The sequence below is a fragment of the Hemicordylus capensis genome, chromosome 1 (assembly GCF_027244095.1).
Source record: "Hemicordylus capensis ecotype Gifberg chromosome 1, rHemCap1.1.pri, whole genome shotgun sequence".
Taxonomy (NCBI): domain Eukaryota; kingdom Metazoa; phylum Chordata; class Lepidosauria; order Squamata; family Cordylidae; genus Hemicordylus; species Hemicordylus capensis.
Window position 1 is genome coordinate 84,839,921 of NC_069657.1, and position 27,919 is coordinate 84,867,839.

General features: G+C 46.0%; 1 protein-coding gene across 2 annotated transcripts; it reads right to left on the bottom strand.

Moving 5' to 3' along the window:
* Positions 1-258: 258 nt before the first annotated feature.
* On the bottom strand, positions 259-26,603 carry MDK (midkine). 2 transcript variants are annotated; one of them, XM_053274339.1, is made up of 5 exons: positions 26,416-26,603; positions 6,007-6,083; positions 5,103-5,264; positions 2,795-2,956; positions 259-1,370 (listed from the first exon to the last, which is right to left on the bottom strand). In XM_053274339.1, the coding sequence occupies exons 2-5, from the start codon at positions 6,080-6,082 to the stop codon at positions 1,345-1,347; spliced, it is 426 nt and encodes a 141-aa protein (XP_053130314.1). In that variant the 5' UTR covers position 6,083; positions 26,416-26,603; the 3' UTR covers positions 259-1,344. The 2 variants fall into 2 exon arrangements, with proteins under 2 accessions (XP_053130314.1, XP_053130304.1); XM_053274329.1 differs by lacking the exon at positions 26,416-26,603 and adding an exon at positions 24,377-24,485.
* Positions 26,604-27,919: the final 1,316 nt, after the last annotated feature.

Consider the following 27,919-nt stretch of genomic DNA (forward strand, 5'->3'; position numbering starts at 1 on the left):
CTAGGAAAATCCAAATGGATTGCAAGCACCCTGCCCTGGCCCTCCAGCAAACCCCTGTCAGCTTCTTCCTGGCCAAATGGGTGTTGTCAAGCTTGAAGTGGCAATACCCTTTCCTCTTTCACAGCAACTCTTATGCTCCCACAGTAGGATCCAATGAATTCCAGCTAGTTATGCCCCTCTGAAGCAACCAGCACACCTCTAGTCCACCCCGTGGACCTTAAGCTCCTGACACAGTAATGGGACTCAAAAGGAGGAGGATTGTTTTTGTAAAAAGACTTTTATTGGAAAAGGGAGGGGGGACTGTAAAAAGCAGAGAGGGTTTACCCAGCACCAGTAAAGTTGGGGAAAGGCCACAGCGTCCCAGCAAAAATACAGATAAGAAGGGACAAAAGGAATGAGGGCATAACAACTGAGAAAGAAACAATGCTCATTAACTCTGGGGAGGTTCTTTCTTGGATGCTGGAGTGGGGTTTAAGGTGTGGCTTGTTAGCAGAAGCCCAAGCAAACATAGCTCACAGATCTCCCCCCCCCCCCACACACGTACGTACGTATCCTTCCCTAGATGGAGCATCTGCAAGAGAATGTGCTGCTCATGAACAAGGATGTATTAGAGAGAACAGGAGAGAGGAAGGCGCACATGCACACACACATGCACACTCACATACCACCATTATGGGCTGCAGGCACAGATTTAGCCCTTATAAAGCTGAGAGGGCCAAAATGACACCAAAAGTAGTCAAAACTGTCCCACTGCACACAGCCTCCTCATTAGGAAGGCAATGCAGGCTTGGGGCTCTACACCCTCTGTTCTTATTGTAACTCTCTCCAACCCCACTCCATTACATCCCCCCCAAGACAGTTTCCTTGGCTAGCTTAAATTTATAGCTTTGTCTATGAGAAGCCAAAGTTGCATGGGGAAATCACAGGGATCGCTACGCTTGCAAGAGATGTGCCAGAAGGTCATTTGGCTTTCACAAAGGACTCCCAATGTGAATAACTCTAGCCACAGCCTAGCCCAGCCCCATCTCAACACACGCCATGCTGCTGAATTCTGGGAAACAACCAGAGCAAAGAACACTGGGGTGCATATACAGGAGGTAGAAGGGAGAAATTTAAGGAGAAGGCAAACAGCACCTCCTTCAGGACAGGGTGGACTTGTTCTCTACAAAACTAGGAATTAGAAAATAATATCTCAGTTAAGGACAAAGTTGTGGAGGCAGAAGAGTAGTGGGATTTGGCAAAGCATCGCCGAGCTGGGAGGGATCACGCTGCAGCTCCAAGTGGTGTGTGTCCAAGTGGGTTCAGGCACCATGTCCTGACAATGGTGAGGTTGTATCCATCACTCTAGTCCTTCCCTTTTCCTTTCCTGGCTGTTAGAAGCAATGATGGAAGACAATCATTAGTGCAACATACAGATGTCCAATATGCTACAGTTTGGGGGACAAGGGATAGGCTGGAATTAGTCCTGCACTTATTCTTGTCACCATTGAAGCTTTGTCTTTTTAGGTGACCGGACAGCTGCTACTATTTGCTGATGGTTCACTCAGACCACTGTCCTCCCACCTCTGGTAGAAGCTCATCCCTGCTATACTCTGTGGAACAAACACCATAGGCTTTTGATTCTTCAAATATTTAAATGATATGATGTCTGGCGCTTCTTGTAAAAATGTAGAGGCAGCACAAGTACAACTAAATATTCTAATGAAACAAATGCTCAGCTTGTGAGTTCATCTGTCTTGTTCTCCATGTACTCTTGTGCTGACAGTACTTAGGACCAACAGTGTCATCGCTGATCACAATTTCAGGTAGTTATTCGAGTCCCATTGGGAAATGTCCAAAAGCAATGATAGTGTAATCCATTTATTAGGAACAGAACTCGTCTCCAGGTATCAAATCCCCTCTCTCTTCCTCCTCTCTTGTTTTTTTGCTTTACATCTGGCATGATGAAGGATTCTATTGAACTCAAAACCTTGCTCATTAGTTTTTGATATTTCAGTTGGCCCAAGTAAAGATAGTACACCATTGCTACTTTGATATAATCACCACTAGGATGCCCTGAAACCTGTTTTATATGCATGTGGCATATATAGTTTGAGCCAAACTACCTCTCACTATTGGAAGCAGAAATTACTGAGGCCTCTCATCATGAACCACACTACAGATATATGTAAAAGTAACACCTTCCCTTCACTGAGGTCACAGCAATGCTAAGATAAGAATAGACAGACCCTTGCATCCTGCAAAAGACCACAGTTTTAGGCCTATATAAAAGATTCAACTGAGAATTTATCTGGCCAAGAGTCACAGTATTTATGAGGATTAATCATGTGCAACTAAATGCTCATGTGAACAGTCTAGTCATATGAGTTGTGTCATGACAGAGCTATAAACGTATACAAGATATACGTTGAAAAAAAGTTGCAATTTTCCCAGAAGATGAGCTACAATTGCACATAATAGGGCACTGTATACAACTCCTTAAAGGGGGAAAGCCCTGATAACCACGAATGCCATCGTCCATGACATTAGCTTTACAAATTTTGTTCAAAGTATCCAGACCCCAATGCTGCAGATTTCTCATACTGGTTCAACATTGTCCTTGGACAAAAGCATTCCTAAAGAATCACAAATACAGTTTTCAATGGCAAGATTAGCCCAATAGGACTAGTCCTAACTTTCATATCTCCCCACAAGATAATATTCTTCTCTTAATATTCTTCTTGTACAACCAAGAGTAATACAAGGTAATTAAAGACATCAAGGGCAAAAAAGGATCCCTAAGGCTGGGACTGACCTTTGGATTTTGACTTGGCCTTAGGAGAGCAGGGCTTAGTCACTTGAATAGTCTCCTGGCACTCGGCATTGTACAGGGCCTTCTTCAGAGTGCCTGAACGGGCCTTCAGCCCTGTTGCAGCATCACAGACACCCCAGCTCTCAAACTTGTATTTGCAATCAGCTAAAAGAAAAATAAAGAAACATCAAATCCATATAATCCATAACAGACCTATGAGATCCACAACAAACAGTGGACCTGCGTGTGGCACCCAAGGTGATAACATGTTCATCATGGTTCTATAACATTGTATCACACCCACATGGCCACCCGTTAGCATATCCAAATGTCACTGGAACTTCCACAGTTCTGAGCATTAGTTATAGAATCCCAAATAAAATAGGATATATACAGGACCTGCCAGTTCCTTATAAATGGGTTAATTCCCAAGGACATGATACATGGACACACATAAAAAGACCAGATAACCCTGTCTACTTTTCAGTCCAACACAGATGTTAAGCATGACAGCAACAGTTAGAAAGATTCCAAAATGGAGGTGAGAAGCAGGGAGTTGTGAGGGAAGTACTGACAGCCAAGACCCTTTCCCAGCAAATCACAGCCAAATTTCTTATTATGACCAAACAGAGAAGAAGCAGGCACAGGGGCACGGGTATGACCAGGAAGTGGCAGTTGCAGAACCAGGGCCAAAAGCTCTTCTGGCAAAATTCAGGGGATGGGAGAAGGCTGTATACGAAAGGCTTCCTGGGCCCATTCCTCCACTCACTTTTTCTGCTGCCACTACCACCATCACCACCATGAATTTTGTGGTCCTGACAGTGCAGCACTCCCTAGAGCAGGCCTGCTCAACTTTGCCACCCCCCAGCTGTTTTTGGACTACAACTCCCATAATCCCCATCCACAGTGGCCGAAAACCAGGGATTATGGGAGTTGCAGGCCAACATCTGCAGGAGGGACAAAGTTGAGCAGGCCTGCCCTGGAGTCTCAGTAGCTGGTGGTCACCCAAGGGTAGGAAGCACTGCCCTCATGTTACATTTATGATAATGATGTAGTGTTGCTCTGAACCCAATCAGAGTGAGGGCAATACTTCCTGCCCTCACACCATGGATTGCTGGGAAGAAAAATGGTGGCCACCAGGCACCAAGACTTTGCACAGAGGGCAAGGGCATCACTGCTGGCAGTACATTTGCTACTGTCCTCATCCTCTTTTGTACCCTCTAGTCACCAAAATGTCATCCCCATCTTTGCATCTCTCAAAATGCCTTTGAAGCAGGCATTTTGGCTCAGCCATAAATAGAACCAACCTGGGGAGGGGAGGGGAGGGGAGATGAGTGGAGAGTGGGTTCAAAGCACAGAATTCCCAGCCAACATTTAAGTCACCCAATTCTATGTTCAATTCCATGTTTACTGTAAGCTCCTCTCCTTTGCACTCCTGGATCCTCCTTGATCCCACTGACCTAAGTTTTGTCGAGAAGTACTGACTCTAAGAGCTTGGAGAATTGGGCTGAATACAGCCTTCATTTTGCACCCTCCAGGCAATTCAGTTTCTCAACTGGAAATAAACAGAGTGGTAGCTGCATTCCTTTGAGCTCTTGATCATGGCAGCGTTTCCCATGTGACTCAGATAAGAATTGACTCATACTGTCCTTTCCCCTTCCTTCACTTTGGATGCAAGGTCCCTACCAGCATTCCCCTTGCCTCCAATGAGCCCAGATAGTCTCTCTTAGATGAGAAAAAACACAGAAACATATAGAAGAGACATTAAGAAGCAAGCATGATCAAAACACAATTCTTGCCAACAAAACTTTGTTTTCTAAATACAGGGCTGCACGGCTTTTTCCCCCTACAGATGTTGGCCTACAACTCCCGTCATATCTGACTACTGGGCATTGTGACTGGAGATGATGGATGTTGAAGTCCAAAAACAGTTGGAGGGCCAGTGTTGTACAGCCCTAGTCTAAGAGAATGATAGATGCTGGGAACTACGGTTATGTATCTCTACAGACAGTTGCCCCCCAGAAGCCCATAAAGAAGCCCATCTGTATTATGCTTCTAATACAGATGTGCTGGAATGAGCTATTACTAGATGCAAATTCACTATAAACAATGCAAATCAATATGGTCTCCTAAAGGTTGCAGTGGGTTAACATGCAGTACACAAATGGTCTAACAATTATACATACACTCCTAGGTAGTTGCCCATGTGACCATTCTGGACAATGAACCACAAGTTCTCCAGAATTTGGCCAAATGCCCTGCCGAAGACCTAAGCGACACCATTTTCTCTCTGGAAGAGATGCATGCTCACCTCCAAATTCCTTCTTCCAGTTGCAGGGAATCTTACACTTGAGTTTCTTGGTCTCTTCATGACAAGTCCCCTCACGGTAGCCAACACCACAGTCTTTGCTGTTGGGGACACAGGGGCCCCAGCGCCATTCCTCACAATCAGATCCATTTTTCTTTACCTTCTCTGCAGTTGTAATAGAGAAGCAGGCAGTCACCACAGAGGACAACAAACAACCTCTCCTTCCCCACTACTTGCCAAAAGCCAACAAACCTGGCATGAGAACTAATGTGGTGCAGTGGTTAATGCTGGGCTAGGACTAGGAGACATAGGCAGCTGCCATAAACCGAGTCAGTCCATAGGTCCATCTAGCTCACTATTGTCTTCACAGACTGGCAGCGGCTTCTCCAAGGTTGCAGGCAGGAATCTCTCTCAGCCCTATCTTGGAGAAGCCAGGGAGGGAACTTGGAACTTGCAAGTGCTCTTCCCAGATCAACCCCTTCTCCTAATGGGAATATCTTACAGTACTCACACATGTAGTCTCCCATTCATATACAAACCAGCAGTGGGCCCTGATTAGCAAAGAGGACAATTCCTGCTTGCTACCACAAGACCAGCTCTCCTCTCAAAGGAGAGATCAAACCTCTACCCAGGATCAAACCTCTACTCAGCCAAGAAGCTCACTGGGGAACCCTGGCTGGGCCAGCCATTCTTTCTCAGCCTAACCCACCTGACAGGATCCTCATGAAGGTAAAATGCAGGCTGGGGAGTACCATGCTCTGAGCTCCTAGGAGGAAGGGCAGGTTGGGGTGGGGTGGGGGGCAGAAATACACTGACTAAAGGCATATCCTGCCCCCACTTGCGGGCAGCCCCAAAGGGTAGCAGACAGGACTTCATTTTCTTGGGCAACAGGAAGTCTGCCCCTCACCTTTTTTGTTTTTGCCAGCCTCCAAAGAAGCAGCCAGAAGAATCAGCACCAAGAGAAAGAGTCCACGGACCTGCATTCTGTACAAGGAAAAGGAAAAAGAATCAGCTCGGGCATCAATCAAATCTTCACACACTGCAGTAAAAGCAAAATCTACCTGGGGAGCCACAGTATGAAGGTGGGCGCAGGAGGCTTAAGGTTTAGACAGTTTAAGAGTCAGGCAGTACATGTAGAGTTATCAGCTTTTTCTACTGGCCCTGCACCTGTGTCTTTATTTGCCTAGCACGCAGAAATTAAGCCGGTGAAGCTTAACGCTAATAACTTTATCTCCATGCCAGGAAAATCTTAATATCTAGGGAGTGCAGACCAGTTTGGGGTGGCACAAGACTAGACTGGCATAGCTTCCTGCATACAAACAGGCCCCACACCACCTGCACTTTTGCTGCTGCAGCAGCTTGGAGTGATGTTTCCTTCTCAAAGTTCCCTTGAGCAAATGAATTTGTGCTCAGGGACAGCAAAGTGCAAAGCAAGGAGGAAGGTTATGTTTTATACCCCTGCTAACTGGGCAAAGAGGCTCCTTTTAACGGGTGATTCTCTTTATTTAGCAGGGGGAGAGTAACTGGCCCTATCCACCCCCAGCACAGCAGCCCTCCAGTGACTGTTGCTGGTGTCTATCTTTTGTTTCTTTTTAGATTGTGAGCCCTTTGGGGACAGGGATCCATCTTATTTGTTTGTTATTTCTCTGTGTAAACCGCCCTGAGCCATTTTTGGAAGGGCAGTATAAAAATCAAATTATTATTAATTATTATTATACTGTGGCAAGGAAGGACCAGGCAAACAGCAAAGGAGGTGGTGTGAGTACCAACTGCATGTGAGTAGTTATTCTTTATCTGAACCTCTGGGCCAAAGCTCACTGTGAGGGAAAGCCAGTTGACCAGCAAGTGCAAACCCTATTTGGGCTTTGAGCCAGGCAGTATGGGTGAAGAGAGGCCCATTCGAGTCCAGAATCCAATGTAGGCTTGGTACTGCTTGTAATTTTTTGCCTGGGGCATAAAAATGGCAATGAACAACATTGTACCCCCTCTCTCAATGGCCTAATCTAAGTTTACTGTTTATTTTTAACTAGGGTTGACATCCAGCTTCTTTTACTCACCCTAAATCCTTGGCAATTAAGGGGCAATTTTAAGTGTGTATCATCTGCAAATTTAACTTATGTGAAGGATCACTTCAGTTGTCTCCTTTTAGGAGTACTGAAAATCCTGTTCTGTAAGGATAACTACTAGGCCTGCGCAAACTAAAAAATGTCAGATCTGATCTGACTTTACAGGAAAATGGTCAGGAATCTAATTGCCAGGATTCAAAATTGTTGGGGTGGGTAGGATATCTGACATTTTCCAACATTCTATCTGACTGTTAAAAGGCCAGTGAGCTGCCCCTCAACTGTGAGGCACTGTGGGGGCCATTTAACTTTGGTCCAATAGGCATGTTGGAACTCTGACAGAATTTTGCCAGGACAGGCCAGGAGGGATTTATTTGGAGTTCCAGCGGCTGCGGGCAGTGGCACTCTTACCCCTGGACCTTGGGGCCAGTGTCTAGGGCCTCCACACCCCCTGGGGCCCACCAAATCCTCTGTAGTCTGTCCTGGGTGGCATGGTCGCTGCTGGCCTGCACTGTGCCATGCATAGAGTGTGATTGTGACCTGTGCTGGGTGCTTTAGAAACAGAAGCTGGAGTGGGTAAACAAATATGTGGGATGGGAATATGTTAAGTTGTGTGTTGAAATGTTTCTGCTAATGCATATTTGCATATATACTGGTTTTATATTCTTACATTCTTCTGAGTTCAATTGCTATTTGTGCCCTCAAGAACGCAAGTGTTAAAAATACTGTGTGTATCACGGTGTGCGTTTAGGGAGATGATGCTTAACTTGCAGGGGGCCCTCCAAAAGCCTTTAGGTCCAGCCTCTAAAATTACCTAGATGTACCTCTGGCTGTGGGTCCCTCCTGTTGTGGCAGAACTCCTCCCAATAATGCCCAATAGAGGGCATATTGAGTTCAACATGCCTGTTGGAGCAACTGCACAGCCCTAATAACTAATTGTTTATACCACCATCTTTCAGTGTAAAAATGCTTTATAATTCTGGCATCTCTTAGCTGCCCTCAAACCACCCTGTAAGGACTCCAGTCACTCCATTCGCACAGTGGTGCTAGACAATGGCCTTCCGCCTTACAGTGAGCCTTGGCCCATCGGTTCATATAAGATGCCCCTCCCCACCCCACCTATTCAACCCGCTTAGACTCTGTGGCAGAAACAGAACAGGATTTCGACTTCCCATTTCAAAAGCCGAGCAGCATTACAAGCTCTCTCCCTGCTGCCCCCATCCCTGATTTCAAACCCAGAGTGACCAAATGGAAGCTAGGTAAAGCAAACCTGCCAGAGGGATTTATGCTGCTCCTGCCTTTGGAGAGCCAGAAGGCTTCTGCAGGCTGGCAATAGTGAGGCCCTGCTCCCCACTCGCCTCAAATGCTTCCACAGTCCCCCTGTCTGTCCCCTCATTTCCCAGTGCCTCTTTTATCTAGTGCTCAGCAGGCTGCCTCGCCAATGCCAAAGATCCCCGAGGTTGGGGGGAACTCAGCTGCCATGGAACTTTTATCCAGCTCGAAAAGAATCCAGGGTGGGAAAAGAAACCCCGACAGGCAGAGTTTTTAAGAACTAAAACAGAAGATTAAAAATAAAAGTCCCACACAATTGGATCTCATGTGGAGCTTTAGAAGGCAGGCTGCTCCCCCTGCTGGCTCTCTTAATGTCAGCCTATTACCATATCCCTACAAAGGGTCTATGGAAACAAGGCTCAGAGAGCGAGCAAGAGATTGAGCAAGAGTGTCTGAGTGCCTGCACCATAAAGGAGGGAGGACTGCAGGTGTAGAGAAGAAATAGGAGATGTGTGCACTATACTGTCATGCATGGGTGTTTGCATGTTCTGTGCCCACACTACACATGGTATACCCAAAGATGTGAATTGCCATCGTCATGGCCAGGACAGATGCTGACGGTGGCATAATATTCCATAGGCCCTGTTCAACTCCCATTGCTCTGTGTGGAATGAACCTGTGGGTAAGTGTTCAATTCTCTGCTGCATCTCATATTACTTATTTCAACTTATAGGGCTGCTGCTCAAGTCATCAACACTGAAGGGAAAACATGCAACACATTCTTGTCCTGCTCCAGTACATGGACACAAACAGCTGTTCTACACTACATTCATGCCCCACAAACAGAGCATGAATGTGATTCCTTCCCACCCACGACAGTCCAGCAACAAGGCTTCCACATCAAATCACCACAAGTAAAGGGTGTAAAAAATTATTCTGATGCTCCCACACAAAGATAAGGTGGGGGGAATATGGAAATAGAGCAGAAAACAAAGCTTTCTATTTAGATATATAGAATGTGTTAGTGCACCCAAAAGGTAGTACCACTCTTTCCATAAGACCAAAGGCATGAACGATACATGAAGGCAACAATCCATGGGTGTCATTGTATCACAAGGGGGGGAGCCATATAGTTTGCCACTGAACTGTAGAGTCTAATTGAAGGCCACACTCATTTCACCAACCATTTGTTTGTTTTTAACTGAACTTGGAGGTCTTGAGATACAAAACAGCTACCACTGATGTCATCTGCAGTTGCCCAGGTACTAAAATGGTCACAAAAAATCCTAAGAAGAAAGGGGGTGGTATCTATATATTCATTTCTCCTAGGCGTATCTGTTACTAATCCCATGTGTGGCAGCTCTCACGAGAGTTCACAAGCAGCTGCCCATTAGCGACAGGGACGGGAGAAAATAGGGATGCCAGCTGCCAGTGGGTGGCCAGTCGGTGGGAGCAGCAGGCAGCGGGCTGGCCCAGCTGCTAGGAGCAGCAGGTGGTGGCGGCCCGACCGCCGGAAGTGGCTGGGCAGGCAGGAGGTGGCAGGCTGTTTTTCTGGCTAGCTGGCTCACTAGAAACTGCGGGCAGGCGGGTGGCGGGGGAGAAGCGGGCTGGCCAGGCTGGCTGAGGTGCAGATACTCTGCTAGTAGTTATTATTATTTAAAATATTTATATCATGCCCCCTCCAGTACAATGCTGCTCAGTGCAGTTCACAACAGTTAAACAATAAAAGTAATATAAAGTTTTAAACAACAAATAAAACACTGTGTAGAACAATTAAAACAAACCCAATTAAAACCCCATTAGGCTTTAGTAAAACACATGAAAAAGCCTCTCTTTAAAAATATGTTTTAAGATTTTTTTTAAAAAAAAACCCTAAGGAAGAGAGCATGGCAAAGCTCTCATGAGAGTGCATTCCTGAGCTGAGGGGCCACAACCAAGAAAGCCCTGTTTCTTGTCCCCACCAACCAAAATTCAGTCAATGGCAAGGCCGTGAGCAGGGCTCAAGATGATGAGCAAAGAGCCCTGGTAGATTCATATGGGTGAATGCAGTCCAAGAGATACCTCAGCCCCAAGATGTTCAAGGCTTTAGAGGTCAAAAGACTTTAAAGACTACAAGCTTGCTTCTGGGCTAGATTCAAAGTACTGGTCAAAATCAGCACTTTGAATCTAGCCCGGAAGCAAGCTGGCAGTCAGTGAAGCTGCTGCAGGATAGGTGTAATACTTGAGAAGCAACTAGCGCCCATGAGCATCCTTGCAGCAGCTTCTAGACCAGCTGAAGCTTCCAAACTGTCTTCAAGGGCAGCCCTATGACAAATGCATTGCAGTGATCCAATCTAGATGTTACCCAGGGCCGTAGTGAGACCCCTGGGAGTCCAGCGACAAAATCTTTGTAGGGCCCCCTTACTGCGCATGCAAAGTGTGTGTGCACCCCAAGCCACACCCCGTGTCTGACATCAGATGCAAGGAGAGGGGCAACAAACATCTCCTTCCACCGCCCTTGCCCCGCCGCTTCTTATCTTTGCCCCCCATGACCGTGGTGCATGCTGTGGCTGGGCTGGGCCTCTCCAGCCGGGCTGCGTGCCTCTCTCTCTTTCACCGGCTGGCCAAACTGTGCAGGCACACAGTTCAGCTGGCCAGTGAGAGAGAGAGGCACGCAAGCCAGCCAGAAAGGTCCAGCCCAGCCACAGCACCCACTACCGCACAGGGGCAAAGATAAGAAGCAGTGGTGGAGCAAGGGCAGGGGTGGCAGGGCAAGAGCAGCAGCACAGCATGGCAGAGCAGGGGCAGCCTGCTTGGGGGCCCCTTGACCTTTGGGCCCAGGAACATTTGTCCCTGCTTGTCCAATAGGCGCTACGCCCATGATGTTACCAGGGCATGAGTGAGTGAAGTCAGGTCTGACTTCTCCAAGAAGGGCAGCTGCTAGCGTTCTAGCTGTAACTGGTAAAAGGCATTCCTGCACATCACCGCCACCACCTGTGTATCTCCAAGGGCAGCATCAGGTCTGGAAGCACCCCCATGCTGTGAACTTGGTCTTCTGGGGAGAATGTCACTCCATCCAAGACCAGATTTGCCTCATCACTCAGATAATAAATTGTACTGACCCAGAGCACTTCCATCTTATCTGGATTAAGTTTCAGTTTGTTTGCTCTTATCCAATCCAGAACAGCTTGCAGACACTTGTTCAGGACATTCACTGACTCCCTGGCATTAGCTGACTTAAATGATAGGTAAAGCTGGGTATATCAACATATTGATCACATTGTAGCCCATAGCCATAGCAGACTTCTCCAAGTAGATGTTAAAGAGCATACAAACCCATTTGTGCATACAGAGTATCAATTTCTTTGCTCTACCCTCATTAAAGGTATAGCATTATGAATCCCAAAAAGCTGGCTTGGAACAGCAACATCAAGCCATATATAGTCAGAGGTATCTAAACTGCGCTAAGAAAAAAAAAGTCAAAGTTCTACATCAAGAATAACTAGATTCTTCAACCTGTAGACAAGATGCAAATTCACATAATATTCTGATTTTACTAGTCATAAGAAGTGGCAAAGAGCTATGAAGGATATTGACACTTTGTTCCCAGTCAATAAAAATTCTGCCCAGCCCTTTCTGGCTTCTGAGATATTATTTATTTATCATATACTGCCTGATGTGTACATCTCCAGGCAGTGTACAAAATTTAACAGAGTAAAAACAGTTGAAATTTCACAAAATAAAATAAATACAATCCCATAAGATGAAAACAAACTAAACAGTTTAAAATTAATTTCAGTTAAAAGTCTGTGAAAACAGATGCATCTTGAGGGCCTTCCTAAAAGCAAACTCAGAAGGAGATTCTCTTATTACAACAGAGCGCATATTCCAAAGCCCCAGGGCAGCCACATAGAAGGCCTAGTCCTGAGTCACCACCAAACAAGCTGGCGGCAACCATAACCAGACTTCTCCAGATCTTAATAGGCAACAGGGTTTATGATAAAGAAGGCACTCTCTTAAATACCCTGGGCTGGAAGCTATTGAGGGCTTGATAGGTAATAACCAGCACTTTGTATTTCACTCGGAAACATACCGGCAGCAAGTGCAGTACTTTTAAAATTGGTTTTATATGGTCCCTTTATGTCCCAGTTTCATGGGCCCAGAGACCACTCTGGTTGCCACATTCTGTACCAATTATTGTTTCTGGACAATATACAAAGGCAACACCACAGTAGTGCATTACAGTGGTCAAAGTGCATTACAGTAGTCAAGCTTGGAGGTTACCAGCACATGCACCACTGTTTTAAGGTCATTTACCTCTAGAAATTGGCATAGCTGATGTATCAACTGAAGCTGATAAAAAGCACTCCTGGCCACTGCCTCAACCTGAGAAACCAGAGAGCGTTTTGGAGCCAGGAGCACTCTCAAGCCTTGTACCTGATTGTTCAGGGGTAATGTAACACCATCCAGAACAGGCAGATCTAAACCATCTCTCAAGTCCTGACCCCCTACGGTCAATACCTCTGTCTTACTTGGATTCAACTTCAGTTTGTTATCCCTCATCCAGCCCATTTCTGCCTCCAGGCAGGCATTTAAGGAAGTAATGTCATTTCCTGATGAGGCTGATATAGAGAAATAGATCTGGGTGTCATCAGCATACTGAAATACCCTGCACCAAACCTCCTGATGATCTCTCCCAGTGGTTTCATGTAGTAGGGATGTGCATGAATGGTCTTCGGCAGCGGTGGGGCTAGTACTTTAAGGGTGGGGGAGGGTGTACGCACCCCCCACCACCACTGCATTTCCCCTGCCAGCGCTCTGTAAACTTTAAGCCCCTTGGGGTGGCAGCGTTCCTCCCTGCCGCCCCGTTCCCCCCGTCGGCCGGAAGTTGTGAGCGTGTGTGTGCCCGTCATGCGTACATGTGCACGGCAGACAGGCATGCGCACACATGACAGGTGCACGCACGCTCGCAACTTCTGGCCACTTCCGGCCGATGGGGGAAACGGGGTGGCAGGGAGGAACGCTGCCGCCCTGAGGGGCTTAAAGTTTACAGAGCGCTGGCAGGGGAAATGCGGCACGGGGTGGTGGTGGTGGTGAGTATACCCTCCCCCGCCCTTAAAGTACTACCCCCACCATGCCGAAACGCCGAGTACCGTCCCAGCGCCGAAACGTTTCGGAGGCCTTTACAATGGCCTCCGAAACGTTTCGGGCACATGCCTATCATGTAGATGTTAAAGAGCACTGGAGACTGTTATTAGATGCTGCCCAGAGAATGTCAAGGCTTTTTAAAAAGTAGAGTGAGATTCTCAGGATTTTCACTTTTGTGACCAATCCAGAGCTTCATGCTTGGATGGTGCTATTGAGTAAGCCACGTAGCTCTGTATAGACTGAATGTGAATCTGGCAGGACTGAAAGCCTTGCTTGGCTGTTCAGCTCGAGCTGATGGGCAGCTTACCTCCCTGGCACTTTTGCATAAAGTGGCTGTGCATTGATTTTGCAGGTACACAAAACTCTTCCATGATATCTATGCCACACTGGAGCACCACAGCAGCTACAGATATGAACTTGTAGGACATTTAATCCTCTTTCTTCTATGCCTCAACCAACATAAGGAGACGAGAACGAGGCAGGCGCAGACCCTAAATGGTGCTTTGGACCAAGCAGCTTGCGGTTTGCATCAGACAGAGTGCATTAATGGAAAGTCTCTTTTGCCTCTGCTCTGCGGTCAAGAGCAGCTCACAGAGGAGCTGACTGCATCACAGAAAGGGATGAAGCATGCCATGTTCAGTGTAGGGGAAAGAGATGGCCAGGAGGACTGAGGAAAATAAACACTGGGTCAGCATTTTTGCCCCTTCCCCCACAGTGTCCCCCAGGCAGCCCACTGCAGAGAGCAGCTCTGTTCATTATTCAGGCTCCACTGGGCTCACCTTTTGTGTATCTGTTGCTGTGAAGCTGCCGGATTCCCTCTGAATTGAACTGTCACAGAGAATTACACAGCTTGGGTGGCTGAAGGCAGAGCCCAAGGGATGAGAGCCACACTCCCCCCTTCAGCTGGAACCTATCCTCAGAGGAGCACAGTGCCTGCCAGGGGGTAGCCCAGGCTTCTTTCCACCCAACTCTCCTCCGAGAGCCTCAAAGAACAAAAGCTCAGCACGGACAGTGGTCCAGATCCAGATTCTGCTGTGGCTGAAATGTCTGACAATAGCCTTGCCAGATATAGGGCTTGGACCATTTATCCAGCCATGAAAATTAACACACCAAAGGAAGCCTGCTTTTAGGCTTGGGAACTGGCCTATAGTTACCTAGTGAGTCATGCTAAGTGCTCTCCTGTGCAACTGTCTTCATCCAAACGAGGCTTCTGCTCCAGGCTGATTCCTTCAAGGATACAGTGAAGTACTTTTCCCTAGTGAAAGTTCTTTAGAACCAGGTTAATGACAAGAGGAATACTGAGCTAGATGGACCAATGGTCTGACTCGGTATATGGCAACCTCCTATGCAGCCATCCATTATGTACTAGATGAATATTCTAGCTTAGTGTTTGGGGAGTGGGGAGAGATGAGCCATTCAGTTGAGGCCAACTTATACATTAGCTGTGCAATGTGGTTGTATGTGATCTGGTAAGTTTTGAAACGGAAGGCACAGGTGGGATTGGGGAGACGATGCATTTACTTCCTGTGGCAGCACTACTTGCCTCAACGAAGGGGGAATTGATTTCATCATCTGTCCATCTCACATGGTTTTCCCATTTAGCAGTGTAGCACAAGCCCTGACTATACAGAAGCAGCAAGCACACAGCAAATGTAAGAATTGACCCAGACGGAACATTCCTCCCCACCAATCAATTAGCACAACATATTCAACCAATGAATCATGTTCCCCTTTTATTGATATTTTCTATAGAAAGAAAGGAGGAAGGAAAGGAGGAAGGAAAGAAAGCCTTTGCAGTGGAAAAGTGCTATACTTTTCCTCCAGAAAAAAATTAAATCAGAAGCAGGAGGGCCACCTATCACAGAAGCACCAAGCAGGGGGTGAGACTAGACGACACCCAAGGTTCTTTCCAACTCTGCAATTCTATGATTCTATAACCAGACATGTGCCTGGACATCAACCGAGCTCATAAAAATCTCCATGGGCTTCCTCAAGCCACTTCTTTCCCCTGCAGACCAAGTATGGAGTGGAGAGGTGGAGAATGTGTGGGTAAAGTCCCAGAGATCAGAAGGACATTACTGTGATTAACTGCACAGAGGTAGGACAATCAACAATTGCCTCTGAAAAGAAACAAGACTGAGAGATGGTTACATGCCCAAGTCTACCCAGTGCAACTCTATGCTTGAACTGGAATTTTAAACCAAATGTCTCAGGACCAAACTAAGCTTACATTGAGATTCTCTGTTGTTTTTTCTTTGCTTTTTAAAATCAGTCTTGGTAGGCCTACTGACTTTATGTCTTCCCCCCACTGGTGAAAAAGCAGCTTGGCAGCACGGAACAATTTTGACTTGAAAAATGACTGGAGGGGAGGGGGTTAAGCAGCTCCTTCCCATCTGCCTTTTCTCTGCTCAGACTGGCAACTTTCCAAAGCTCTTCTTGGTTTTAAAAAATAACACGGAGGACAGTAACATGGAACTTTGTGTTACATTTTGTAAGTGCTGTGCAACAATATCACTGTTATAGCCAATTTCTTCTTTGACCTTGGTTTTATCATCTTTCTAATGGCACATGACTCTTGCTTATTGCAAATCCCAGTGTCTATTAAGAGTCTCATCTTCTATGGTATGGCCTTTTACTCTTCCACCATCTTTACCCTCCTGGAGCTCTAATTGTCCTTTTCTCCACGTATGAAGTATCGTCAATGCCCTCCTTTGATCACTTCGGCAGAAAACTGCTGTCCTTGCTTTGACATGCCCATGAACTTATTCTGCATTATGGATCTCTTTCCGTCTTCATATTTGAAAAGGCTCTTATTCTCTATGATTCAGTACTCTTGTCTTCTCTGCAGCAATTGCTGTCAAGAATGTAACCGATACCCCAAAGAGTGGCAAAATGTAGCACCTTCTTCCATTTCATTGACAGCAAACTTGTAAAACCATATATTGGGTAGCAAACGAAATGGTGGTGGGGCAGGGCAGGGGGAGATGGCAAGATGAACCGCTCTGTGAACCCAATCAGGTGTGGCTGTGGAATGGATGCAGCTCAGTAGGATAGCTCCTTATAGCTCTGATGATAAGCAAGGGGATGTGCTTTTCTTTGTGCAGAAGATTCTCTCCAAAGTAAACAAAATAGCTGTATGCAAGTCTTCATATGCTGACTCTGATAAAGACAAATGTATTATGGGCAAGGAAGGAGAGGAAGACACTAATGGCCCACTGGTGATTATAGCACAAGGCTGTTTTTTATATTATCAAATTCCTGAACTCACACAGAGCAAAAACCAATGCAAATGATCATCATATATGCAATCCTTATATAGAAGAACTTCCAATGTAGGCATTTTCTAATGTATGAAGTATTCCTAGGAGTGAAGGCTTTCCACTCGGTGCTCTGCTGAAGGTTCATTTTGGAAGAACATATCCCACATCCCTGATACCATCCTGGCTGGTAAAGTGAGGCCAGTTATCCTGTAGCTCCTCAGTAGAGTGAATGGTCTTTGTCCTTTACAATTCAAATGTGATGAAGTCAAAAGATGGACTTGGGGCTATTATGAACCCTTCTAAAGTGAAGGAAGGACAAAAACGAGCAAGAGAAAAGATGGATAGGTGCCAGGAACGACCTACCAATTTGAATTGCTGCTTCAAATTACTGTAAGTCCACAACTTGCATAGTTGCTTCTGGAGCAACTCCCTTCTCTTTAGATTTTGTTCCAATGGAAAGAAAAACACACACAAAATAATTCTTAGCTTCACACTTTTTTAAAAAAATGTAAAAATTAAATTTAGATAGGGGAAAGGTTTCCCTCCAACTTTGCTTTCCCTTTTCTTCTTGCTGTTAATTATTGCAATGCAATTATCTTTGTAAGATAAAAATTTTAAAAGTTGCACTGCGCTAAAGAAGAAATGCATGAACAATTTTTTAAAAAATGCTTCTCAGGCAGTCTTTTGCATTTGTAATACAAATAGTGAGGACAATTAATGAAAAATAATATTTAAGAACATAATTATAGAATCCAAAATGAAAAACATATCATTAAGATGAATCTAACATTTGGGGTATCCACCCCCCCTTTACAAAGCAATAGTATTTTTGGTGGGCAGAGTGCTCTCTCTGGTTCCCTAATGACTCATTATGCTCCTGTCACATTTAACTTTGAGTGTATTTGGGTCTTGGAGCAGACCTCATTCCTGCTAGCTCTTTTGCCTTGCAGGCTACACATGCTGAGTTGTAGCTGAAAGTTTAGACATACTTTGGCTACAGTTCGGATTGCCAAGGATTTGACTAACCCTGGACCATGTCCATGGAAAACCTCTGGGTGATGCTGGAATGGGATTGTAGGTGCCAAACACAATAATGAGGGGACCTTTAGCTTTCCCTGGTCTCTCTTGATTGCCAAGCAAGATCTGCTCCAGGTGTCACTTCTAACCCAGCTGTCAGCACTGGGAGATTTAGATGCTACACTGCCTCCTCCCTACCACATAAGTCATCCTGCAGGCAATGAACTCCTTCATGGTGACAATGCAAGACTCTAAGGCTGCAATTCTATGCACACCTAACTTGGGAGTAAGCCCAATTAAACTCAGTGGGGCTTACTCCTGAGCAAGTAGGCACAGAATTGGGCTGCAAGTCTTAGAGGCTATCCTCATGATTGCATGGTCAAGTGGACAGGGGGTGGGGGAGGCAGAGTCCAACTCATCTTCCCCCAGATGATCTGGAACATGCTGCTGGGAGCAGGTTCGTGTTCCTGGGTGATCTGGATTGTTCGAGGCCGAGATGCATTTCAATGTACGCGCGATGAGCCACCTAATGGCACAGTGGGGAAGTAACTTGCCTAGGGAGCAAGAGGTCGCTGTTCTGAATCCCCACTGGAATGTTTCCCAGTCTATGGGAAACACCTATATCGGGCAGCAACGACATAGGAAGGTGCTGAAAGGCATCATCTCATACTGCGCAGGAGATGGCAATGGTAAACCCTTCCTGTATTCTACCAAAAGAAAGCCACATGGCTCTGTGGTCACCAGGAGTCGACACTGACTCGACAGCACAACTTTACTTTACTGTAAGATGAGTGCAGTGCATTGGGGGATCTCTGTGTGCGCCCAGGCTGAAGGCAACCCGAGCACACACACAACCTGGGCACCAGGATCCGCACAGATCCTGGCGCTGCATGCAAGCAGCCTAACCCAGGCTGCCCTAGCTTGGGTTAGGCTGCTTGTGAGAACAGTCTTTTAGAGCAGTGCTTTGCTATTAATGCCTTTTAAATAAGTCCTTTGAGCCAGCATACTTGTTTCCTTGTCTCAAACTACAGATCAATGGGAGATATGTACCCTCACAATATCTGCAACTCCCCTCCACTTCTGGAATTTCAGTGCTTGCATGAATCAAATGACCTGAATATTGCTTCTTCAGGGATCTCAGCAAAAGTTGTAAAGAAAAGACAACCCCTTCTTAACGGCAGAACACATTCCTGGTGTTGGGATATTCCCATGCTTCTAGTTGGGGAAATGTAGGCTTTTCTAGGAATGATTCAAACCTCAATCAAAATAGACAAAAGTTCCTCTAATTGTCAAGTTACTATAAATTAAGCAGCTCCATTTTTAATTTACCATCGCAGTTCTAGGATGTGGGAGTTGCTCACTTCAAACAGCATCTCTCCATTGGTACTCCCTCACTTTGGAAAATAACCCAGGCTTTTCCACATCTGACACCAGTTCGTTTTATTCATTTGTTTATTCATACACCACCCAAAACTCACATCTCTGGGTGGTTTACAGTAAAACAAAATCAAAACATTAAAACAATTTCATATTTAAAACAATGATAAAATATGTAAGTCTAATTAAAAGCCTGGATGAACAAATGTATCTTAACCTTTTAAAAAGTTGTCAGAGATGAGAAGGATCTTATTTCAGCAGGGAGAGCATTCCAAAGCCACGAGGTGACATTGGAGAAAGCCCATACCTGAGTAACCACCAGAAGACCTGGTGGCAACTGCAGACAGACCTCCCCAGATGATCTCAATAGGCAGCAGGACTCATAAAAAAGCAGTTAGTTTTTACAAAACTAATTTTAATCTACTCTAGCTCAATTGTTGTGTAGGTGTCAGCAGGATGGGAGGTGGAGAAAGAATTAGAACTCAGTAATTCTTGGTGATCTAGGGCTGGTACAGGTGATACCATCCCTGCCCACACAATAAGAAAGGTGATGTGCTGATACGGAGTACATCCATTGTAATGTCCTCTGTTATTTCAGTGCTCTTCCAGCATGCTCTCTAGCCGCCCAGAGACGTAAGTTTGGGTGGGGTAATAAAGAAAGAAAGAAAGAAAGAAAGAAAGAAAGAAAGAAAGAAAGAAAGAAAGAAAGAAAGAAAGAAAGAAAGAAAGAAAGTGTCCCCTTATGGGGTTGGGTGGGCTGTTCATCCAAATGGCTCCTCTACATGCACTCCCACCGCTTACTTAAACAAATCTTTGGAGCACATCTAGAGAGGCCATTTGAAGGAACAGCCCTCCTATGCCCTCAGAAACAGCCCTCAGCACAAAGGGATGTGCTGGGAGAGTGTTGGGACCAGTGTTTCCCCAAGCAAAAGCCATTGCAACTGGGGATTCTGGGAGCTGTAGTCAACAACATCTGGGGATCTCTGTTATAGGGTACACTGGTTGGGACATCTGAGGAGGGTGTCCTGGTAGGAGTGATTTTGGTGCATTCCCTTCATAACTGTATGGACAGGGACATTATTGTCCACAATAGGCCATTGTTAATCCCAAAGAGCTTCTTCCACAAGCCTTCCTGGAGAGGAATATTCCTCATTTGCTATTCCAAGCCGGTGACTCTTCTTTCTACAAGGCATGGCAAAGGGATTATGAACAATTTATAAGAAACTTCTAAGTACAAGGAATATGTTAAAATACTTATTTATCATCACAACCACCATCTAAGGTTGGTTAAGCACAGTAAATGGTATAGCCAGAGGTTATGTACCTGCACCTACTGTATTAAGAATGAACCACATGTATACTTCTCCTTATCAATTTGGCTCCAACTTTCAACCACTGTGCAATGAGACATTCACTCACCCAGCTCATTTAACTAGAGGCAATGTTTTCCATGTGATAAATATGTAATCACATGACAGCTGCAGCTTATGAGACACTTACCATGGTATCTGTTGGGGTGCCATGTTACCTGGTCGCTTGGGTGGCCCTGTGGAGACTGGAGAAGGGCATGGCATCCCTCCTCTGAGGCTTTTATTCCCTTCAGGGGGCAGTGGGGATGAGAAGGGCCAGGCTGGTTGGATCCCAGTGGGGCTGAGAGGGCAAGGCAGGGAGAGATGCAGGAAATGGCTCTAGGGAGACAGCTAGGTTGGGTGTGGCAGGAAACAGGAAGCAAGGTCAGGAAGGGGGCAAGGGTGGAAGTAGGCTTTAAGCCCTGTCAGCTCTACACTGGGGTATTTAAAGACAAGGCGGCTGACGATGAGGAGCTGCTTCTGAGTATGGGAGCCAGGAGTTCTCCAGGAGAGGGAACTGGCTGAATGCAGCAAGCCAGGAGGAGGTCTCAGGTGACAAGCTAACCTTCTCCCCTGGCTGTTCCTGAGGCTGACCTTTTTGGGGCTGCTCTAGTCATTCTGGAGTTCAAAAAGGGCTAGGAGCCCACCTTGTCCCCTGGGAGTCTGACAGTATCATTCCTTCTTATTGCACATTAGTGCACAATCTAACAAGGTGATGAAGATTTGATTATTATAACAAAAGAGAAACATATTTCATCAACATTTCTCAGTGAGCTTAGAGTACCAGCAAAGCATTCTGGGATTTTGAGAAAGCCCTGTGAGCCAGCTTGCACAAGCTCTGGCCCATCAGACAAAGAGGTGCACATATTTAGGGGCCATTTGGATGAACAGCCCCCACACGATTGAACATGTGTTCAATCCCCAACAGCACATTGGGATGCCCTTCAGTGATATCAGGGTGGTGCATTCTCGGCACATTGCCACCCTCTTCCCGTGTTGGGCCGGTACTCATGAAAATGAACCCAATACGGAACTCATATTTACATCTTCCCCTTCATTCAGCAATGTAGCCAGAGCAAAATTTCAGAAGCACTGAACACTTTGAAAACCATTGTGTCCAAAATGAGGGTTGTATAATATCTTTTTTAGATCTGTAATGTCCTCAGTAAGGGAGATATCCTGTAAAATATAGGATAGCCACAAAAAGTCTGATTTTTTAAAAAAAAAGATTATCTTATTCCTCACTTCAACTTTGTAACATTTGCTTCCAGCTGGAGAGTAACTGCATGCCTTCCCAGTCCTCTCTTACCTGCTTTACCATAGCTCCTTCTCTTGGCTCCCTCTCTCTTTCCTTCTCAGTAAAGTACACATAGCAGTTGGCCACCACTTCTTGCTTCCCCATTGTAGCTACCAGCCTCCTCAAATTTCGAGAGCCAAGTGCAGCTTCAGAATTATGCAGTTTTCCCACTCCCTCCTCCCCACCCCTTGTTCCCACCTCCCTTTCCTCAGGCTCTCTCCTGGCATGCTTGAGATCCTGCCTTTCATGCCTCCCCTCCTACTATTCTCAGCCTCACGGTAGCTATTGTTTCTACAGTATATAGTCATTTGATTACACTTGGCATGAATCAGTTCCTCAAGCCTAATGACATCTTCCCCCAAGATTTTATTTAGGACTGTAGCACTATACTGAAGGGTGGATGGAGTAGGAAGAAGAATCAATTAATGCAATTGCTTCTCATGACTGAGTCATTCTTTTAGGCTGTGCTATGCAGCAGGGAAATGACTTGACTAGAAAGTCAGAGGTTGCTGGTTCGAGTCCTCACTGGTATGTTTCCCAAATTATGGGAAACACCTATATCAGGCAGCAGTGATATAGGAAGATGCTGAAAGGCATCATCTCATACTGCATGGGAGGAGGTAATAGTAAACCCCTCCAGTATTCTACCAAAAACAGTCACAGGGCTCTGTGGTCGCCAGGAGGAGGGGCGTAACTATAATAGGGCAAGGGGAGACAGTTGTCTGGGGGCCCACTGCCTTGGGGCCCCCCCCAGAGCCAAGTCACATGACTGACTCCCCCAGCCGCACACCCATCCGGGCTTCCTGCAGTTGTATTCATCCTCCATAATTGATGTGAGTGTTAAGACCTGGAGCTACCAGAACAGCATGTCTTTTTCTAGTACCATTAAATGACTTGCATCGTCCACAATTTACAAAACCTTTTTAAAAATAATTTAGGATGATGTTCTATTGTGGCACATAGGAGGGAGAGGGAGAGGGAGAGATACACACACTAAATTGTACTATGCTTTTTGTTACCACTATTCAGCCTCATTTAAGATTTCTTTACTTCATGAGCTGAGCTTTAGTGGGGGGTGCATTTTAAAATCTTGTCTCTGGGCCCACTCCAACCTTGCTATGCCCCTGGCCAGGAGTTGACACCCACTTGATGGCACACTTTACCTTTTTACTTGCATTCATCCCGCTAGCATCTTTTCTGCTATGTGGACTAGCAGCAATCAGCAAGATGACTGGCTTGCCAGTATCAGAATCAGCATGGCTGACACTGAAAAAAAGCAAAAACCCTTCTCCTGGAGGCATCCAATGAGACTATCACAATTCTTGATGGGGTGACCACACAAGATGGGATTTTAACCACTAGAGCCAATGAAAGAGGAGGGTAATATCAAAGGTGGTTGATATTATCAACCATCAACCAGTTAAAGGTGGTGATGGGGATAAAGAAAAGCAACTTTTATATTGTGTAGTCAAGTAGAGTGAACTTAAAGAGGGTTATTCATAAATAACCTCAGGAAGAGCTGGAGGTCACCACTAGGAATAGACAGGGAAAAATGGGTGCTGACATGTTCCTTTGGCCAGCAAAACAATGGGAGCACTGCTCTGACAGCAAGGAAGAAAGATAACTTTTTCAAATGAAGAACTTCCCAACAAGTTTACCATCCATCACTAAGAACAACAGCTGAGGGTCAAGAGGAACCTCAACACCTCCCTACATTTCAGAAGCAAACCCCAATATGTCATAGCTTGAAGACGACCAATAATATTACCATAGAGAAATGCAGGGTTAGGAGAGTGTCAAGGAGACAGAGCAAAATATCTCAATATTCTCTTGACTTATAATCGAGCTGCAAACCCTACTGAATGCCAAGATGCGTGGCTTTCATTTTGAAACTATCACATTTCAGCCCCTCATGGTTGTGGATTGAAATGGTCCTTACTAAAGACAGGACCTAATGTGGTTACACCACATTAATAGCAATAGCAATAGCACTTACATTTATATACCGCTCTATAGCTGGAAGCTCTCTAAGCGGTTTACAATGATTTAGCATATTGCCCCCAACATTTCTGGGTACTCATTTTACCGACCTCGGAAGGATGGAAGGCTGAGTCAACCTTGAGCCCCTGGTCAGGATCGATCTTGCAACCTTCTGGTTACAGAGCGGCAGTTTTACCACTGCGCCACCAGGGGCCCATTAATGTGGTTACATCACATTAGGTGTGGTGTATACCTATCATAATCACCATACCTATCTATAGCTATCATAATCACCAACTATTCCAGTTTGTAATAATAAAAAAAATCCTGAAAAGTGAACAACTCTGTGAACAAGTGAACAAGAATAGAGCAGGTAAATATGGTAAATCTGTCGCAATTTGCCTAAAATGAACAATTTATTCCAAGAGAAGAACCTGTTTTCTCCAGTTTTAGAGGGTCAATTCTATGCGCTCTGGCCACAACCCAAAATCCCAGTGGTGAAGGGAGGGGGAAGAGGAATTACCTCAATACATACTTGCTGCCAAGAGCTTTCATGCTTTGGGTGTGGAGACCATCGCAGGCGAAAGCATCAGTGGAGTGTATTCCCTCTACAAGATGCAGCCATGAATGTCTGTTGTTAATCTAATAGAGATCCTGATAATGACCCAGTACTAAATAAACTGGGGTCAGGGCTTGGTAGAGAAAGCATGCCTAGTTCTGAGGAAAGTCCTTGTGAAGAAGGACACTGAATCATAGCTGCAATAGTTAATGAAAGGGGGATGTAAAGACCCACCAGCAGCTTTCCCTAAGACTGTACAATTTTTTGTTTGTTTGTGTGCACAGTGAGACGAGGTGTCCTAGTTTCACAGGGACACTTCCTTCCTGGAACCAGCCATGGGGAGAAACAACACCCTTCTCTCATTCTTCTCCAGGTTGGAGCAGATCCAGGCACAAGGGCTTTTGAATAGAGGTGCTCAGCTTAGAGCGAAGTGCCTCATTTTACATTAGATGCACTCTCAACTTCCAAACGCCTGGCTTGAAGAAGTACTGTGCAGTGTGAGGGTTCCCCTGCTTTCCAGAGAAGCTCCAAGCAACAGAGGAGCTGAATGGAACATCTCAACCACAATAGGAAAAATAACCAACTATCATTAATATTTCCCGTCTGCATAAATCCCCTCTGAGACTCTAATGACCGCACACCTCTTGCCCCAGTCTATTGCCTTAGAACCTGAAGAACTGGAAGAGATCTGAAGATCATCTGCTGTAGATCTCTGCAAAGATCATAAACATCCAATAATAATCTTGGTGCATTATTTCCAAGATGCACATGTCAGACCTGAAGAAAGTTCTTCTAAAAGACAGTCAAAGTATAGGTGCTCAAGCTCACAGTAAAGGAGCTCATCTCATTCTCAGTTATCTTTAACCCATCTTGTCATCAGTGGATTTGCCTTCAGGCCTTTCAGATTAATATGGAGGTTAAGGGTGTGATTTTGTACATATGGTGCCAGACAGTTCAAACAAGCTGCAACTCAGGAGCAGTACCCCCGTGCAGTTAACAGGTGGGGAAGCACAGCACTGTATCCTAAATATACACAGTTGTGCACACAGCAGCAAAAGCAGACCCAAAGAAGAGAGTCCTCTTTCCTAACTACTTCCTTCCCCCTCCGGGCAACAGCAGTTTTCCAGGATGGAAGAAAGAGGCTTTTCAGACACATGTTGCTTACTCAGTGCCAGCATGCCTAACGGTGGGGCACCTTGGCATCCAAGCCAGTAGACAGAGGTGGCTCCTGAGGCTTGCGACAACAGACTCCCAAAATCTCCCTGCAGAGACTCCTTTTCCTGGCAAAAGTATCAGCAGGCAAAAGTTTACAAACACACACCTATAAGGAGTCCTGCACGAACCAGATCGCTCTCACCAGAAATGCTACAGGGCTAGAACATCTACTAACTATGGGTCGACACATCTACGTGAACCGCGAAACTCCGGAGAAAGAGATCGGCTCCGAAATGCCGCCTCTCTCACCCCGATATAAGCGCACCTCCTCTCCGGGAAATGGAGCATCATCTCCGCCCAAAGCTTCCCTTGAGAGCTGGAAAGGCTCAGGATGGGTTGAGGAGCAAAAAGGAGCCCCCTTTAATTTAGAGAAGCGGCTCTCAAATCAAGGAGCCAGGATACTTCATTGATCCCCTCCCGCCTCCGACCAAATGCATTCCCTCTTTCCATAGAGTTTGCAGGGAGCTGAGCGATCCTAACGGGGGTCCCGGAAAGGGTGTCCTTTCGGGATTGCTAGAGCAAAGTTTCCGGGAGCCACACCAAGCGCAGTTTTAAGGGGGCTGGGAGAATCGAGAGCAACCCTTTGAAACCCAACCAGAAAGTCTGCCACCGCCGCCAAGGATCCCTATTTCTTGGGGTGGGGGCTCCTCCTTATCCAGCTCTACGGGTGAGGAGAGCGTGGCTTCCTCCACTGTCTCTAGCGCTGCAGCAGAGCGCGCTGCCCAACGCCGGCGCAGCCAACCGCTCTTGCGCTCCTCCCGTTCGCGGGCTCTCGTGAAGTTTCGCGCCCGGCGACTTGCCTGGATTAGACGCTGAGACGAGGACTCAGTTGCCGACACTTCCTCGCTCCTACTGCGGAGGCTGCTGCTACTGCGCTGGTTCTGCTACACCGCCTGCTGCCCCGCTATCTGGCTCCTTATCTCCCTCTCCTTTCCCTTTGTGTCTTCAGAACTAGTTTAAGCTGGTCACATGTGGACACAACCTTGCACTGCGCGGCGGCGGCCCCCCTGACGTCACGCCCAGCTGACAACAAAAGGTAGTTCTTGGAGCCCAAACTTACTTCCAAGGCTCCTCCTTCCTCCCCTCATGGAGCCGCTGCAGACAAAAGGCGGCAATGCATTAGAGGGCAAACTCAAGCCGGGACCCAGTTGCTGAAGAGCCCCCAAAGTTGGCCCGGCCCCAATTCTCGCCCCACCTCTTTCTTCCCATCCTCCATGGGAATGCAACGTTTCCAGGAGTCTGGAAACTGCCCTCTTGGCCTCTTGCTTCTCTCAGTCACAAACCCGCAGTACAGGCTCGGATTTGATTGCTTCCCCCCAACGTGGTACTTGAAGTTGGCTGTTTGGTGGTCTGCAAAAGCTTCCTGCGCTATCACTTTAAAACTGTAATGCAGACAATGGCGTAACACAAGGACTGCACTCAGAAGGGTCTTTTCCTGGAGTTTTAATTGTTGTTTAAAAAAACTTTCATGAGGAAGAGTTTCGGGTAACTTAAGAACTCACAGACTACATTGGAAGCCATTGGCTGGTCCTAATAAAGGTATTCTTTTTAGTGACTTTGCCTGTTCCTTGAGGATAGGCCAGGGTTAGTGTGCATCCTTTTCTCAAGAGATAGTTAAATTAAATGGCAATCACACTACCAGCATCTGGAATTTGAATTTAAACCTTCATTAATGTGGCTATTTATTTATTTATTTATTCGATTTCTATACCGCCCTTCCAAAAATGGCTCAGGGCAGTTTACAGTACAAGTGATGTTTTCTAGATGTAGCTTTTTCAAACAAGGACTTTCTGCCATCAAAGCAGAGCCCCTCCATATCTGTGATTTGCCACAGCCAACCCAGGCTCAGTCTTAGCTGTAAGCCATCCTGAGGCAACTGATGTGCGTGGTGCCAGTGCACAGATTACCAAGGGTCATATTTTGCATTCTCAGGAAACCTTCAAGGGTGTGAGAATCACAATATGAGGCGGTAACTTAACAGTTCTCAGCAGCTTCTGTGATCCAAACATACATGGAGATCATGTAAGTTCCCCAGGCTGAAGTATGTGAGCATTGCAATCTACTTGGTTGGTCATGTGACCTGATGATGCTTGAGAGTGTTTAAAAGTGCACTTTTAGAAGCAGTGCTTAAGTCACTTTGCATTTCCCAATGTCTATATGCTGAATGTAAAAAGTTCCAAAGTCTTGATTGAATCTGCACAATTGGTTCTTAAATCTCTTGTGTTAAAGTGTGGATCATTCTGACACAAAGGGTCATAAGCTGCACATAAGGTTGTATGTTATTTATTGGGGACAAAACTCACT